Source organism: Castanea sativa, chromosome 11 (assembly GCF_040712315.1).
Source record: "Castanea sativa cultivar Marrone di Chiusa Pesio chromosome 11, ASM4071231v1".
Lineage (NCBI taxonomy): Eukaryota > Viridiplantae > Streptophyta > Magnoliopsida > Fagales > Fagaceae > Castanea > Castanea sativa.
In genome coordinates this window covers 43,904,250-43,923,346 of record NC_134023.1, presented here as the reverse complement: position 1 = coordinate 43,923,346, position 19,097 = coordinate 43,904,250, and the positions used below count along the sequence as shown (strand labels likewise).

The 19,097-nt window shown below is 33.0% G+C and overlaps 1 protein-coding gene across 1 annotated transcript; it reads right to left on the bottom strand.

The window, feature by feature from the left end:
* Positions 1–5,403: 5,403 nt before the first annotated feature.
* On the bottom strand, positions 5,404–12,155 carry LOC142617818 (uncharacterized). The gene is made up of 6 exons (XM_075790777.1): positions 12,077–12,155; positions 7,127–7,256; positions 6,870–7,039; positions 6,096–6,381; positions 5,818–5,981; positions 5,404–5,702 (listed from the first exon to the last, which is right to left on the bottom strand). The coding sequence occupies exons 1-6, from the start codon at positions 12,111–12,113 to the stop codon at positions 5,554–5,556; spliced, it is 936 nt and encodes a 311-aa protein (XP_075646892.1). The 5' UTR covers positions 12,114–12,155; the 3' UTR covers positions 5,404–5,553.
* Between the last annotated feature and the right edge of the window lie 6,942 nt (positions 12,156–19,097).

Sequence of the window (19,097 nt, the reverse complement as noted above, 5' to 3'; positions counted from 1 at the left end):
TATAATAACTTAATAAGTCACAACTAAAATAGAAAATAGTTTTCCTTTCTAATTTATAAAGAAAAATGAGCTAGGGCCTATTGTAAATTGGTACTAAAATTAATCATCTTTTAAAAAATGGTCCAAAACTAAACTAGGGAAAATTATTAAATGTACTCCGAAAGTACCATAAATGTATATTCCTCACTCTCACATGAATTATGAGTTCCACCATAAATTTAATTAGTGAGACTCATAATTATGTGAAAGGGAAGAATACGCATTTATGGTACTTCGAGAGTACTTAACATTTATCTCTAAACTAGTGGCGGCAAGCCTGTTAATTTGGGCTAAAAAATAGGTACAAAGCTGAATAATCAATTGCAAACCATTAATTGGGCTATTAGCACTTTTAATTTGTGGCAAATATACTTGTAACCCATTTAGACCTAACCCGTCCACCTACTGGTCACTCATATTTTTCCTAACGCTTACTATGTCGGTTTATTAAAATTATCACTATTAGCAATATGGGTGTTCATCAAACCGTACAAATCACACAAAACTGCCTACAAAATGGCATAACCACATCGCAAGTAATAGTGCATCACACCACACCACACCGCATGGTGCAGTGTGGTTTGTGATTTTATTATAAGAAAACCACATCGTACTACACTCTCTCTATATATTAATGTATTTATTTATTTTTAATACTAAATATATTATTAATAGTTTAATAACCCTAGTTTTTTTTAAAAAATTGATAACCCTAGCAAGTATTGACTAGGAAAGCTAGCCCAAAATAAAGAAAAAGTAGCTCAATGGTTTAAAACTTGGGTCAAAACAAAGGGAAAAATTAGTTTTGTCCTGGGTAGGAAAAACCCAAAAATTGAAAAATATATCAATTTCAAATCGTTCAAACCAAATCTTATACATCGCATCGCACATGTGACCGCAAAAATGAGGTGCGGTGCAGTTATGGTTTTAGCTAAACTCTAAACCGCACTGCACCACACATGTGACTGCAAAAATAAGGTACAGTGCAGTTATAATTTTAGGTAAATTGCAACGCAAAGTGCGGTACTAAATATGGTGTAAAACCACACCGCACCGCACCATACTGTGAACACCCCTTAGTAACGCTTTTATTTTCATTGATAATTTGATAGTAACATATTAGTGATGATGCTGTAAAACTTTTCTTAACAAAGCATTTGCAACGATATTAGCACAAAAAAAAATGTACATACTAATATCATAAAAGCGGACAATGACACGTCATTTATTTCCTTTATTTGGTATGATTTGGATAAACTATACGGCATACAATAATTAGGAAAATTCTTAGGTACTCCCGGAGTATAGTGAAATGGTGCTCCCTCCTCTCACATTCATGGTAGACCCCACCATGAATTTAATGATCAGACCCCACCATGAATATGAGAGGAGGGAGCACCATTCTCCGTGCTCCGGGAGTACCTAAGAATTACTCCAATAATTAGTATATATAAATTTCATTTATGATGTGTTTGTCATATGTAAATATATTCCTTAAAATACATTAAATAATTTACTGTCAGTTTTATCCTAGTTACACCCAAATTGATATGCCCTGAAATATCCACAATGGGCTACTTAAATGGCCGTTCATTTCTTTTCCTTTTTTTTTTTCCTATTTCGTTATCCATTTTGTTGTCATAATTAGTACTTTTTTTTTTTGAGAAGGAATTATTACCTAATTGAATTGATGCAATGAGGATTACAATTATGTAAAGACTATTAATTTATTATATGACAGTTTTTTGGTAGTCCAAGTAAACAAAATGTTTTTGGTAAAAAAATTTGTGACAATTACTCTACTCTTTAGACTTTTTTTTTTTTTTTTTTTTCTGAATTCAACCGTTTTATTTCTTATTTAATAAACTGTTACCCATAGATTCTTCAATTTCCCCTTCCTTTATCAAGGTGATGCCTTTTAGGAAATAATCCTCTCTACCCAAAGTACATCAAATATTCACCCACAATTATTAAAAGTTTAGAACCAACCATTGATATTATTTTCGTGAAAAAAAAAAACCATTGATATTCTCCATAATGCTTTTCATTTTGATATAAATAGACCAAGCTCAAGTAGAAATTTAAAAGAGACATTCTTGCAATTGAATATTGATACCTTTTACCAAAAATATATATATACCTTCTTCAAATCCTCGTTTCTTTTGCCATCAAATTCTACGTGAAGTTGTTATGGAAACAGAAAATAGTGAAGGAGAGATGGTTTTAATTAGGGTTAAGGAGTAGAACAAGTTCACTGTGGTGTGTGACAATGAGTTTGAGGTTCCATGTCAGAACGAATAGTAGGAAGACATTATTATTATTTTTTGTTTTTGGGGTAAGTCCAACTTTGCTGCACATAGGATAGTCGATCCAATTTTGTTTCCCTCTCTATTCCTATGCACTAACGTCAAACTTAAATGATCTACGTACTAACCTCTAAGTAAGACTTTTTAGCTGCTTTAAGGCATCCATATTTGTCCATTGCAAAACTTTTTTTTTTTTGGAAACAACAGTCATAAACTCATAATTATTATGGAAATACTAAATAAACCTGCCAAGATCAATTTGGTAACTATTATTTTAATTTTTTTTCTTTTTTAAAAAAAGAACCATTTTTGGTAGAAATTATTGTCCAAGCATGCAGTAAATGACTTCCTAAAAAAATCACATTATAGTAATGATAACTACGGGTTACTCGAGAAAAATTCAATCATGACCCTGAATTTTCTTCTTAAAATACATTAAATAATTTACTATCAGTTTTATGCTACTCACACCCAAATTGACATGCCCTTAAATATCAACAATTAGCTACTTCAATTCCCATGTAAGGTATTCTCTCTCGATCTCAAATTGCTATATCAAATATTGTTTGATCAAGACGTAATTTTTTCTTTCTTATCTAAAATTTTGGTGATGCGAGGTGCAGATTCAAAGATTGATTTGAATTTGAATTTGAGATCTTTCATCTAAATATTATTTTTTCTTTATTTTATTAATGTACATGTTATGTGATTAGGATTTAAGCACGATGATTCCCACCAAATGAAGACAATTGGTGAAAGAGCGGCCAGCACACAAAAGACCAATTTGGTACAAATTAATGTCCTACTATTTAAAGAAGCAAGGGATGCTCCAAAAAAATTCAATCAAAACCCTTTAATTTCTTCTTTAATCTCTCTCACTCCGAAATTCATAATTTTGTTGCTTTGTATTTAAAGCTTTGAAGTTATTCTCTCTCTATTTTTACTCTTGAATTTGTAAAAATCTAAAATTATTTGATTAAGACATTAATTTTCCTTTCTCATCTAAAATTTTGGTTCGTGTAAATTCATTTTGTTAGGTGTAGATTCAGCGGTTGATTTTTAATTGAATTTGAATTCTTTCATCTAAATATTTAAAGTAATGTGTAGGTTGTATGATTGAGAATGATGATTTCTGCCAAAGGAAAGCAATTAGTAAAAAGAACTTACTGACGAAAGGCCAATATTTAAATGAACAATCGAGATATTGAATTGATATGTAATTTCCTAATTTTCAATTTTAAATATTATGCAAAACAAGAAAAAAAAAATTATGCATATGTTGTGTGATTGAGCATAGCGATACTGATTAAAGGAAAATAATTGTTGAAAAGAACTTGCCAACTTTATTTGTATCAAGTTTTGCACTAAACAAAACCATTCTTATAATTAAAGTCCGAATTTGATAAGGATGAGATGTAAAATTTATGTTTTACATCATCTAATAAGTGATTTCTACATCAGCTCTTACTTAAAACTCAATACATCCTACTACATCTAATAATATTTCAATAAACTTATTGTTAAGTTGAATTTTTCAATGGGTATTAGAATTAATTGAGTGTGGTTGTGTATATTCTTTAATATGTAATATGATGATATGGCATATTGGCATTGGGGGGTAAAATTTAGGTTTTACATCACATCCTTATAGAATTTAATCTCCTATTAATAGGGCATCAACATTGATCAAAACTAATATTTGTAGCACAAGAAAAAATAAATGTAAATTTTAGGTTAAATTACATATTTGGTCCCTAACCTTTAAGGTTTTTTTCAATTTGGTCCCTAACCTTTCAAATGTGTCAATTTGGTCCTTAATTTTTTGGTATGGTATCAAAATAGTCCCTACAATTAAGTGATGGATTGAAAATACTGATGTGGCTAACGGTGTTATTAAAATTTTTTTTATGCCACGTGGACTTCCACATAAGCTGACATGTGACATAAATTTTTTTAAAAAAAATCAAAGATAAAATCACTCTAAATCTCTCTCTACCTCCATGACTGAAGCACACTCTTGAACTCCTTTAGTGCCGCTTGCCACCAGCGGTGGTCTCCAAACCCAAAGCTCTCTCTTATTTTCTTTATCAGCCTCACTCTCTAAACCTAGTGCCACCATGTGAGCTTTCCCAAATCTGGACGTGTTGGTCTTCCTCTTAAACCTGGCTATTCTACTTAGAGAGAACAAAAAAATGCTAACCAAAACAATACCTAGACCTTTAAGCCCAAACAAATAATTTTAGATTACACAAAGAACACACTCACATTTATAGCCGTTTACAAGCGAAATGAAACATCCAAACCCATAAACCCATTTTGAAATACAATCCAAAATCCACCGGAAGCTGACCCATTTGAAATCACCAAACCCATCTCATTTGGCTTCTCCTTAGGCACCAGATCAAAGACAGATAAAGGCCAAGAAAGAAAATAACAAAGAGCTTTGGGTTTGGAGACCATCCGCTGGAGGCAAGCAGTGTCGAAGGAACTTCGAGAGTGGTGAGTTTCGGTTATGGAGGCGGACCAGAGAGAGAGGGAAAGAGTTAGATTAGAAGGAGGAAAAAGAGAGTAGATTGATTTTATCTTTGATTTAAAAAAAAAAAAAATTAGTCTCACGTGTCAGCTTATGTAGAATTCCATGTGGGATAAAAGTAATATTTTAATAAGATTGTTAGTTACATTAGCATTTTTCATCCATCACTTAATGGTAGGGATCATTTTAATATAATAGCAAAATGTTAGGGACTAAATTGATACATTTGAAAAGTTAAGGACCAAATTGAAAAATAGCTTAAAAGTTAGAGACCAAATATATAGTTTATCCTAATTTTTATAAATACACACTTATTAGTTATTACATACTACTAAGATGATTTAGAGAATACGTACATACATGTATGCATACATACATAATTACATAATATATATATACATATATATATATATATATGCACACACACATTTATATACATACATGTGTACGTATTTATGTATATAAAGCGCATGTACGCATGTGAGCGCATGCACAAGCTTCAAAATAAAGAAGACAAATTTAAACTTTTTTAATATTGACATCTTTGCAATTACAATAATAATAATAATAATAATCCCATAACCTCCCCAAATGCAATTCCGGGATAAAGATGTGATTTTACAATATTTAAAGTATAGTTTTTGCCATAATTTCTTAGACAACCATTTTAGAGAATCACTTAACATTAGACATAACTATTATTTCTCCTTCTACAATTAAACCATCATTCATAAGAAGTCCCTTGGATGCATCTTGGAGATCCTTAAGAGGCATAAAGTGTGAGAAACCCCATTCATTTGAAGAGGTAGTGAACCAATGTTTTTCTGTAAGAAACAAAACAAGACAAAAAAAAATTGAGACAAAAATTACACAAGAACAAAACAAGGTGAAAGAGAACGGGAGGCACATGTGTGCACACACACATATAAGCATACATACCTGTTTTTTCCACGTGATTTTCCATGTTAATTTGGTCCATTATACGTATCTTGAATTCTGCAAAAAACTTTTGCTCAGGTAGAACACAATCACAACAAAGGAGGGTGACAGATATTGCTTTGGTTTCTCCATTATAAATTCCTTTGGGATAAACCAGTAATTTCCTGCATGGATTCAATAAAAAGAGTTAAAAAAAATAGGTTTTAAGTTTCATCAAGGAAACTTTCCTTTTTGTTTACAACAATAAAAGTTCAACTTATAATAACAAAAATTAATACCATTTCACATCGCCAACTTGAAATATTCGAGAATAATATGTCACTTTATCTAGTGATGAAAAGTTTTCAATCTTCCAAGTCATAGTACGGTTAAGGGGCTCTCTTATCATAGTAAGAAACTCCCGTTTGGCATTGCGTTCATGAACAAAAAGCTCAGCACCAAATACGCAACAATCATTGACAAGATATCCTTGAGAAAGATCTTCGAAATATTCAAGGGATAGAAATTTGTGAAAGCCCCATTCAGTCTTGATATCATGGAATCTTCTAACTGCCCCATCATAATCTACACACACAAAAAAAGATATGTTAGATTAGTTTTTGAGAGAATTGAAAATTTAAATGGTATTAGGATAAAAGTTCTAAGTTTAAGGGGGTGTTTGGTAGAGTAGTTTGAGAAATGTTGTTTGTAGTTTTTTGAAATACGTATAGGTGAAAAAGTACGTGGAAAAAATGTGTAATGTTGTTTAAAATATAAAAATGTGAGTTTGGGATGAAGTACCAAACAAGCCCTAAATTTTTTTTATGACCTTCTCACATTCTTTTTTTAATTTTCACGTGTTGAGTCACACTCAATAGTAGCTTAGGTGTAGTTTCAAAAAAAAAAAAAAAGTAGCTTAGGTGTCCAACACGTGAATAAATTTACCATCTCCTATAGTTTAAGTTTCTGAGAAAATCGGTAATTTAATAACTTAAACCAAAATACAATCATAAAAGATGAATATGCATGTTTATATATATATATATATATATATAAACTATGAGGAAGCAAACCTTGAATGGTCAAGAACTTGTCTTGTATTTGATCGAACAGGAACAATTTGAAGCTGACATAAATTTCCCAGCCAAGAGTGTACCTTTCGGTGTCAACAATTGCCAAGTAAATTGAGATGTGACCACTTCCATTCATTTTCTTGTTTCCTTTTGGATAAATAGACAACCTCCTGCAAAATAAAACTGACTACATTAGAAGTAAACATTTATAATTGAATACTAGAAAAAACAAGAATTAGAATAATATTAGAGCTCACCATTTGTATCCATTGGCTTCAAAAACACCAGAGTCATACTTTTCCACCCCAGTATCACATAGTAAAGAGTATGACTGTATTTTAAGTAAGTAATGCGCTGGACGATGATGTCTTTTTGTTCTTTTGATTGCTGCAATACATTAGGAATATTTAAATACACTGTCTAATAACAATTGGGCAGGGAGATGTGGGTCAAGTTTGGCAATAGTTTCAATCAAGCAGTGCTAAAGCATAATCATCATAAATTAAGGGCAATGAAACTTAAAAAATGAATAAACAATATCATGATTGATGATACAACATATTTCCTTTGTATCACCCATCATGACATGTTATTGTTTAATTTTCATCCTAAAATGGAACGTGTGGCTTTTCAAATATCATATTTTACAAGATTTAATTGAATTTGTACAAATAAACAAACTTCGTTAAATATATTGATCTTCTCAAAAAAGAAGAAGAAGTTAAATATATTGATGACTTTGTTTTTTGAAAGGAATAAATTGATGAATTAAGCTCATCCAAAGACACACTTTGTATTTTTCATTATTGCACTTAATTCATATTCTCACTGCCACCAAGACTCCTATCAAATTGTCCATAAAATTAATCACATAGATAAGAAAGTGATTTTACTGTTGATCATGAATTGTAAACAAAAAAGAAAAAAAAATGATAAAAGTTTTATAATCACAAAATCAATGACGGAAGACATATTACATCTAGGGACGGCACCAAGTGTAGCTCAAGGTGGTCACATGACTACCTTGACTTGAATATTTTTTTAAATGTACCTATTAAAAAATGCTTAAACACCTTAAATAACAATTTGAGCCCATTAAAAATTAAATTCTACCTCTCCAAAAAATTGCAAGCAATACTATATTTATAATATTTTTGTAACATTTTCGTTAAAAATCTTAAATAGTATGTTGCTACCGATAGATAAAAAAATAATTTTAGTGATAAGTTCAAATTAAAATTAGTAAAAAATTACCACCTGTTGTATAAGTTTTGCAAAAATATTATGGACGTATCACTTTTAAAAAATTACCCAAACGAGCAAATTAGCCTAAAGGCCCAAATCAAACGTTTAATTGTGATTTTTTAAATTGTGTTTTCAAATGGCATATTTTAAGATTACTATTTTTTATTTAAAAAATGCACACTTTCAAATAGTTAGTCTATTAGTACTTGTTTTAGTCTTTAGCTGAATTTATTGGATTTATGTGATATATTTTTTCAAAAAAATAATGCATTTTGTTTATATTGTTACTTATTTAGGCAATATGTCAGTAATTGAATAAGAGATTAGTAATTTAATAATTGCTTAATTGTGTACATTTAAATAGATGTAACTAGTGGGTTCTAGTTAGTTCAATTGGTAAAGTCTTTGATGGTTGTATAGGAGATCTGAGATTCAATCTCCGCTTACACCAAAAACTGATTAGTGTCTTGGTCTGATAATAAAGAGCTATCATCAGGAGTGGATGCCATAGGTTGAAACTCTCTTAAAAAAAAATAGATGTTGTAAATAGCATTAATAGTGAAGCTATCATATCATACAATGATTTCAAAATATGAAAACTTGTAAAAGAAATTTTAATACTTTATATATTTAGGCTTTTTTGTGATGTTAATATATTCAAGTTTTATTTTTATTAAAATTTTAACTAATTTAAGTTTTTTAATGACTACCTTAAAAAAAATTCCTAGAGCCGCCACTTATTACATCTCTCATGTTTTAAATTGTTTATTCCTCACAGTTTTATATTATTTATTCTGCTGTCCTCTTAGTCTATCCATGTTTGTAAAATATAGACTTTAAGTTTTTTGGACTTTCAAATTATACATAAAATACGTTCTCAAGCAACAGTAAATAACATTGATCAGTTAAAACAAAATTTGACATGTTTGTAATAATAATGAAAACTTGTAATGCCACAGCGCACTCTTGGTGCGATGGTCACTCCACAAGTATAAATGTTTGTGAGGTGTGGGGGGTAAGGACCGGGGTTCAAGTCTCCAAGAGGAAACATCACACACATATACACTTAGATTAGGCTAGAGTACAAACCCTATCTTATATCAAAAAAAAAAAAAACTTGTAATTTTTTTTTTTTTGAGAAACAAGAAAACTTGTAATCTAATGATGATAATTTAAAATATTACTCTTAAATAATATAGCATTAAGAAAGAGTCAGACCAAATATAAATATTTATATTTATATGCAGTGCAATACATATCTACAAAATATTTATTAAATCAAATTGAACCGTTTTCATTAATAAGCCCATATTAACTCCATATATTAAAGAAAATTAGGGGATGGAAATCTTGATTAATAATTGTACAAGCATAGACATACTCTACAAAGAAAATGTATCGAACATAGATCCCATTTGTTTTAGCAAAAACAAGCAAAAAAAAAAAAAAAAAAAAGGAAAAGGAAAATTTTTCCTCATTTTTGGACATTTGATGTGGTTGAGTTTTTTTTTTTTTTTTTTTGAGACGGTTGAGAAACTTGATTAAACAAAAATATTTTTTGGTCATCAAGAAATACACTATCTCTAAGGTTGATAATGCTGAAAATGTTTTACATGCCAAAAGGAGCTTAAAGCGTTTTCTTCCTTTCTCATGAATCTAAGGCCCCTCTTATATCTTAAGAGAACAAACCTCTTCAAACCTACGTGGAGAAAATAATAACTCAGAATCTCTAAAGTCATGAAAACATTCTTGAAATCTTCCAAATGACCAAAACACCATGAAAGCATCCAAATAGAGAAATACTTCAAAAATTTGTAAATAATCAATATATCCCTAAAAACTTGAAAATGGCCGAAATATCTTATAAAATCTTTAAAATAATAATAAAATACTCCATAATAGCCTCCAAAATGATAGAAATGGCCTAAAAATTTCTAAGATGACTAAAATATACTCAAAACCTTGCATAAAACATTTATAATGATTGAAATGCACACAAAACTTCTATAATGACCAAAATACCTTAGAAAAATTTCTAAAGTAACAAAAATACTCTCAAAACATTCCCAATGTTTTCAAGACAATTAAAATAACCTTAAACCCTCACCTAAAACCTTTATAATGATTAAAATGCTCTCATCAGTTCAAAAATGACCAAAATGCCACTGAAAATATCTAATGTGATAAAAATACCCTCAAAATTTTAAAGACCAAAATATCTTTAAAACTTCTATTATTATTGAAAACTCCTAATAGTAGAAGAAACAAATATACTCTCAAAACGTTCCCAACGTTTTCAAGACGATTGAAACACCCTTAAACTCTCACCTAAAACCTATATAATGATCAAAATTCTCTCATAAGTTCTAAAATAGCCAAAAGTGCCACGGAAATATTTAACGTGATAAAAATACCCTCAAAATTTTAAAGACCAAAATATCTTAAAAACTTCTACTATTATTGAAATTTCCTTAAAACCACCAACTAAAAAAAAATTGAAATGATGAAAATAGTAGCTCTTCAAAAATTCAATAACCATGATATGCCTCAAAATTATGGGAAAACACCTTCAAAAGTTTAAAATTTGCTCAAAAACAACTTTCATATAGTTTTTTTTTTTTCCTTTCTTTCTTTATTGGGAAAAAAACTTTCAAATAGTTTTTTTCCCCTTTCTTTCTCTATTGGGGAAAAAGAGGCTGATATTAGTTTCTTCTTTTTTTTTTTTTTTTTTTTTTGTAACACTTTTAGAGCACTAGTATTCGGAGATGTAAATGGGGTGTTTAGTAGAGTAGTTTGAAATGAAATTTTTGTAATTTTTTGAAATACGTGTGAGTGAAAAAGTTTGTAAAAATGTGTTTAATGTTGTTTAAAATGTAAAAATGTGAATTTAAGATGATTAAACAAACAGGCCCAAAAACTCCCGGTTGCTATTTTAGCCACTAAACCCATAAAATCTTGCTCTATCCGGGTTGCTATTTCTATAAAAAAAAAATTGCAAACTTGTTTAATACTTTTCATTTCTCACCGGGCCCATATCTCAGTTTACTCTAAAGTCTGATATCTCAGCCTCACCCCCTCTCTCTCTCTCTCTCCCTCTCTCCCTTTCCTTTTTTCTCTCATCTCTTCCTCTCTCCCCATTCTCTGTTTTGTTCTCTCCTTTCTCTGTCTCGGTCCCTCTCTGCGTGGAGGGTGTGGGTTTGTGGAGATCAGCGTCTGTGGTGGGCATCGGCGTTTGTGGTCGAGGTTGACGTGTGGGTCACGGTGGTTGCTGGGCTGTGGAATCGATGAATCGGTGGTTGGGTTATGGAAATCGGTGAGTGGGTTGTGGGATTCGGTGAGTGGGTTGTGGGAAACGGTGAGTGGGTTGTGTGGGTTTGGGTTTTGGTGGGTCATTAGGTGGTGGAGTCTGGTCTGTTTGGTGGTGGAGTCCGGTCTGTTTGGGTTTGTGGGTATGATTTGGCAGTGGTGGTGGTGGCTTCTGTGCTGTGGGTGAGTTTCTTTTTTTGCTATGAGATTGATTTTTGGATTGTGATTGTGATTGTGGTGGCAGGGGAGGTGGGTTTGGTTGCGGTGGAGGGTGGGTGTGGTGGTTGGCTATGGTTGGGGTCTGGTGTTTGTAGCTGTGTGGTGTTTGATTGTGCTTATGTTTAGGTTGATTTTTGTTCTACATTAGACAGTTTAAAGTGATGTATTAAATTTTTTTTTTAAAATTAACGTGTAAAAATCTAGGAAAAAATTGATATCGAAACAAACAAAGTGCTAGCTGTAGTTGATATATCATTCCTTTTTTTTTTTTTTTCAATAGCAAATTTGAAATATTATTCATTTGTTTGATGTGTTTGCACGGGGTTTAGGGAGTATGACAATCTTGATCTTGTTTTATTAGAATATTTAAATGAAATAAATAAGAAACAAAACTAATAGAGTCAAATAGTAATCTTGGAAGGGGAAAGAGAACATACTGAGCTCATCGGCAGGGTTGGCCTTGGGTTCGCCCATGACTTCAGATTTTGGTGTTTACTATCTAGAAATCACTTTCTTAAAAACTACAATCTAATTTGCATTATTTATAGGGTAATCAATAGGATTGTCCTCCACAACAATGCCATTGCACTTTACACACGAAAAGAAAAGGAATCGACAAGCAAGGAAAAAGAAGGATTGATGCCTATATTTTGATTGGGTAGAAGAGGAGAATTCGAGAACTAGGTTTCGTTTTGGGATCAACGTACGAAGAAACCATAAGAAAGACGTTAGTAAAAAGTGTAAAAACAATTAGGCTTAAATGTAAAAGTGACCTTCTAAATTTCACTATTTTTCATTTCAGTCCTCTAAATTTTGATTTTGTCATTTCAGTCCTCTAAGTTTCAATTATTCTCAATTCAGTCTTCTGTTAATATTCCATCCATGGCTACTGTTAACTTGTCCAAAAACGGTGTAGTTTTGCCCTTTTACTTAATATTTAATTATTTATTTCTTAATTAAAAAACGTTAATTAAAAAAAAAAAAAAACCCAGTACATCCTCCATTTGAAGAACCCATCTGAAGAAAAAGAAAAAGAAACCCACTACCCACTTCTGCCTAACTACCTAACCCATCTATAATGAAGATCGAGAGGGAGAAAGCAAGATCAAGAGGGAGAAAAAGAGATCGAGAGACTGAGAGGTCGAGAGATCGAGAGGGAGAGAAGGTATTTCGGCGGCTCTGCTCTTGGTGTACTCGGCATCTCGGCTCAGGCCAGTCCTCGGCGACTTCGTCCAGATGTACTTGACTCTAACCGAAATACCTCCTCTCCCTCTCAGACTCTCAATGCGGCGCCTGTGTTCTCGGCCACTGGAGTCGCAAACCATGAGGCTAGAGAACCTTGGGTGCTTGAGCATCACTGAGTTGAGTACCTGGGTTTAGTCTAGGTCTCTGGGGTTCTTTAACCCGATTTCACAGTGGATTACTTGGTTTATTTCAGGTCGGAGGAAGAGTATTTCTGCTGGGGTTAAACGTGTGTCAATCTCTCACTTTCTTCCTCACGATCTGCTGGTATTAGAGCCTTACTGGGTTCCTCTAATTTGCTTTCTGTTTCTTAATTATTTATTTCTCCCTCATAATCTGGCTTTCTCCCTCTCGATCTCAATTATTGATGGGTTAGGCAGTTAGGCTGAAGTGGTTAGTGGGGTTTCTATTTCTTATTCTTCAGATGTGTTCTTCAGATGATGTACTGGGTTTTTTTAATTTTTTTATTTAATGTTTTTTAATTAAGAAATAAATAAGTTTTTGGACAAGTTAATGGAACCATGGACGGAATATTAACGGAAGATTGAATTTGAAAGAATTGAAACTTAGAGGACTGAAATGACAAAATATAAACTTAGAGGACTGAAATGAAAAATGGTGAAACTTAAAGGGTGACTTTTGCATTTTAGCCAAACAATTACTAGATGAGTTTTGAGGAAAAAAAAAACCATTATTTTTGAGTTAGAGTAGTAAGCAAAAATGCATGAAATTAATAAATAAAAAATTAATATTGAAAGAAATAAGAAAGTAATGTTATTTTATTTATTAGTTTTTTTTTTTTAGAAAGAAATAAGAGACAAAATGTTGCGTTTATAGTTTAGTTTGTGTTGTATATATAAGTATATACAAGATAGATTATAATACACACACACACACACACACACACACATATATATATATACATATATCAAAACGTGTCTATTGAAAGGTTATAACCCTTTGTATTAGATATATATTAAAAGTACCTATTAAACGAAAAATGTGTCTATTAATCAAAAATGTGTTTACTGAATGAAAATGTGTCTATTGACTAAAAATGTACATACTGAATGAAAATGTGTTTATTGAAAGGTCATAATCTTTTAAGTATAAATAGTAGTTTATATTCATTTGATAACTTATTCTCAACTTCTTTTCTTTCATCTTTCTTAGAAATACAAGAAACTTGTGGGTCTTCTCTAAAATTGTTATTTATAAAATCCAATAAACTTGATTGTATCCTAAGGATAAATTTGTGGGGCAAATATTGTCTAAGGATAACATTCAATTGTACATCAAATTTTCTATTTGTGTATTGGAACATTTTGTTATCTCTTTATATTACTTCTCTAAATTACCAATAGTTTGGGCAGATGATTTTTTTTGAAGTTTTTTTTTTTTTGGTCAAATAGTGAAAAAGTTTAGGAATCAAGCCACACCAACAGTAGCAACAATAATACTAAACAATTTCTTTAAACACTTTATGGGCATTTTTCTTCTTAGATTTCTCATCTCTTCCTTATGCCTTATCGATGCTTTTCTTCTCAATGGAAGTTTTTTGTTTTAATATATACATCTTATGTGAAACGGTGAGTAGATAATGAAGCATAACGGGTAAAATGAAAAAAAAAAAAATCTCATTAAAGCTAAGGCAACCACACCAATGATGTTTTTATGAGTGATTCACTATGTTGTCTTTAACATATATTAATATAAAAGCATTCTCAATGGGTTATGCAATATAAAAATAAATTCATTTTAGATGATGAATAATCATTCAATATGCACCACTCTTCAAATGTTTACATATTGCTACAATATCATCTATATTTAAATGATATTATACAACGTGTGTGTGTGTGTATATATATATATATGATTTCTTTATCTCTCTCTCTCTCGCACTCTCTCTCTCCTTGTAGTCGGATTGCAAGCATGATCATTGTAGGATCATTGTCATCGTCAATGCTAGTGTTGGTGGGATTGGTCATCATCATCCATTCTCACACTCTCCCTCCTCCATCCTCTTCCTCATTTTCTAGGCACCACCTCTTAGATCTGAATTGTGTGATGGTCGTCATGGCTAGGGTGGGTCATCAATGCTAGTGTTGTTGGGTTTCATTTTAGGTTTTGATGGCAAAAATTTTGGTGGTTATCATGGCTAGAGAGGATAGTTAGTATTAGTGTGGGTTGTTGTTGGGTCAAAGGTGGATTTGGTTTTGGATTTTTGGGGCAGTGGTGGGTTTGATCGTGAGATGATGGTGTTTTAGGTTTAATTATTGTTATTGGCGTTAGTAGAAAATATATTATTTTAATTGGATGAACTGTAAAATGAAGAATGAGATGTGTGGTGTATTGTTAAAGTGGTTATATAAAATAGATAAAATGATTGTATGGTAATACAAACATGTTTATTTTAAGGGCAATTATATTTTATCACCCTAAACTATACTCTTGTTTACATTTACCACCTTGAACTTTCAGAATGCACGATTACTTTCCTAAACTATAACATGTGTTTCACTTTATACCCTTGTGGGCGTAGCGGTTTCCTCCTTAAAATAAAAGGGAGTATGCCTCGGCTGAGTGGACCAGGGCATAGAAAATATGGAGTCACCACCTAAGTTAGGTCTAGGAACCATTTACATAACGCTCTTACGTGGAAGGATTGATCTTACTACTAGAATGGGTTCAGAGTTTAGGTACGATCTTGGGAAGGTGTTAAGCACCCAATACTGCTTGACCTGTGGGTTAGTTTTCACTCATTGTGTCTTATGTCTTAATCTCATTAAAGGTACATTCAACATTGCATTCTATACTCATACACACAGATACACTGGCATTCATCTAGCAATAAACATGGCATCAGTTATCCCAAAATCCTAAAATACACCTATCATGGTAATTCACATCAAACCTAGCATACGTTTATCAATTACATTCAAGGAAGCAAACAAATCATGGTAGAATTAACGAATTATTGGAGAGCATCATGGACATCAAGAACATAAAAATATTCCAAGTTGAGTATGAAAGAAACAAGCAATTTGAGAAGCTTACCACAGAAACCATAACTATAAAGGAAAAGGTGAAGAAGATGCAACTTGCCTTCCGTAAGGCACAAGGAATGGATGACTACCTCTATAACTGGGGGGGGGGGGGGGTAAGCTCAAAGACTCCTATTGCGTTGCCTCCCAAGTTCAAGATCTCCGATGCAAAAAAGTTTGATGGGACTAGGGATCCAAAGCAACATATAAGAAGATACCCAAGCATTGCCGAAATGAAGGAGCTAGATGAGAAGCAAACTTTGCGTGCATTTCCCCTTTCACTCACGAGAGGTGCATCAAGGTGGTACTATAGCCTTGATCCAAGCAAAACTAAGGTGTGGAATGAGCTAGTGAAGTTGTTTGTGGACTAATTCATCTTCAACACCATGATTGATGTGACTTTAAGGGGTTTGTAGACTACCAAACAAAGTGTAAAGGAAACATTTTTTGAATACATGACTAGATGGAAGAACAAGGCATCTAGAATGGTCAAGAGGCCAAATAAGAAAGACCAAATCAACATGGTCATCAAGAACTTGCTTTCGGTTTATAATAGTAGGCTTTTGTCATCACCTATTAGCTCATTTGGAGAATTATGTGATTGTGAGACAAGAATCTTAGATGCTCTCAATAATGGACAATTGGAGAAATGGGAAAGCAAGCCTTCAACCAAGAAGACATATGGAGGAGGGACCACCAATAAAGCACCCAATCCCGTAAATTTAAGCGCCATCATACCCCAACAAACACTAGCCTACCCAAAGAAAGCTTGCCGAGAATTCTCCAACCTAGGAATGACCCTCACCCAAGCATATGAAAACTTATCCTCCAAAGGATTCATCAAGCCTTTAGACCCTACACCCATGCCTAATCTTATACCTCCCACTTGGAACCTCAATGAATATTGCCACTATCACCAAAATCCGACCACAAAACCGATAATTGCTTTCGCCTTAAAGATGAGATACAAGACCTTATAGACAGTGGAACTCTCCCAAATCCCAACATCATTACCAAACCAAACATTAGAAAGAATTCTTTGCTCGATTACCATATGGCTCCCCCTCCATATCAAAATTGGGTGCAAGTAGATGAAGTTGAATGGGATTGCTCGAAGTTGATAGAAACTACAAATGTCAATATCAATGCCGAAAGTCCAAGGAATATAGGATGAAGAAGATGAAGTCTTAAAGGAAGTGAAAGCAGTATGGGGAATGCTTCCCAAAGAATTGACGAAATTGAAGAAAAGGGTTTTGGAGGACAATGTAGCAAATATCACTAGGAGTGGGAAGCACTACAAGCCATTCTTTTTGGAAAAGGATCATCGTAGTAGGGATCTAGAGAAAGGGTCCAAACCAATGGAACCTAGGGGAAAAGGAGATAAAGATGAAGAAGATAGGGTCTTGATGCAAGTAAAGAAGACCTAAGCACATGTGTCCGTATAAGGCTATCTCATGGCCTCTCAAAAACACCATAAGACTTTTTTGGATGCCTTGAATTAGAAAGAAGTACCTATAGAAACTACACCACAAGAAGTTTTGTCTCTCATGGGAGTTGAGGGTTCCTTATACCCTCTCCTTGCTTTTTCCGATGAAGACCTCCCTCCTAAAGAAGCTACTCAAATTAGACCCTTGCAAATCACCATCGAATGCATAGGTGCCAAGGTTCCAATGATTCTTATTGACAATAGATCTACCTTGAATGTTTGTACTTTTAGGACTGCCCTCACTATTAGCCTAGACATGGAGACCATCATTCCTTCTCCTTTGACTGTAAGGGCACATGACAACACTTCAAGGAATGTCACAAGTACTTTCAAGGCTCCTTGTAAGATTGGGCCAATGGAAACTTTTGTGGAATTTCATGTCATGGATATCACCCCAAATTACAATCTTCTCTTAGGAAGGGCTTGGCTTCACCCCAATGGGAATATCCCTTCCTCACTACACCTAAAGATGAAGATCCCATAGAAAGGAGAGATTGCTATAGTGCTTGGAGATGGTGAGATCCTAGCACCGATTTGTGGACTCGAGGATGGAGGGAGTGAGCTTCAAATGAGTGGCTTTGAGTTCATAAATATGGCTAACTATGGGTTGAAGGATGAAAGGTATGCTACCGATTTGTTCCCATATTGTAGCCATAAGGTGATTGTAATGATAAAGAACATGGGATACATGCCTGGCATCGGCCTTGGAAGAGAAGGAAAAGGGATAATTAAGTTCCCCAATATCAAGACTCAAGTGACTAAGGAGGATCTAGGATTCTTTGAGGGCTGCGATGGAATCAAGAAAAACCATGGCACTCTCATGGAAGGGTGTATCCAGGTTGGGAAATGTTCTTTAATGAAAAATTCACTTTTAAGGAGAAGCCTATCATGGTGATCAAAGAGATACGAGAAGGGGTCGATTGGGTGAACTGCATGGATGCTGAAGTAATGAAGATCATGATGAAGACAAGTGGGGACGTGTTTGCCATCACCAATGAAAAACCAAGTGATCCTTCCAAATTCATCATGCCTACTATGGGGCCCATTAATAATTGGACTTGGGTTGGGTCTTCTGAGAACATGGAGAAAATTTTTTGTAATACAAGTTCCAATGTACTTTTCAATATTTTCAATAAGATGAATTTTGATCTGGATTACTTTGATGTGTCCCATAACATTGAAATTATGCACCTAAATGATTCAAACGAATTTGAAAATAAAATTAATAAACAATTGGAAAAGAAAATTGAACCTATGGAACCAACTCTTGAAACTATTAATTTGGGCAATGATGAGAATCCACGCTTAATTAAAATTGACCCAACTCTAAATGAAAAAAGAAAAGAAAGATCTCCAAGAACTGTTCATGGAATTTCAAGAGGTGTTTGCATGGTCCTATGAAGATATGCTTGGAATTGACCATGAGATAGCTCAACATTACATTGATACTCATAATCATATGGTGCCTGTCAAACAAAATTGAGAAGAATGAGAACCGAATGGCTCTTAAAAATCAAAGAGGAAGTCACTAAGCTATTAAAAGTGGGGTTCATCAAACCTGTACACCAAGTCGAATAGATAGTCAATGTCGTGCCTATACCTAAGAAGGATGGGAAGGTGAGGATGTGTGTGGGTTTTAGAGACTTGAGCAAGGCATGCCCTAATGATGACTTTCCTCTCCCT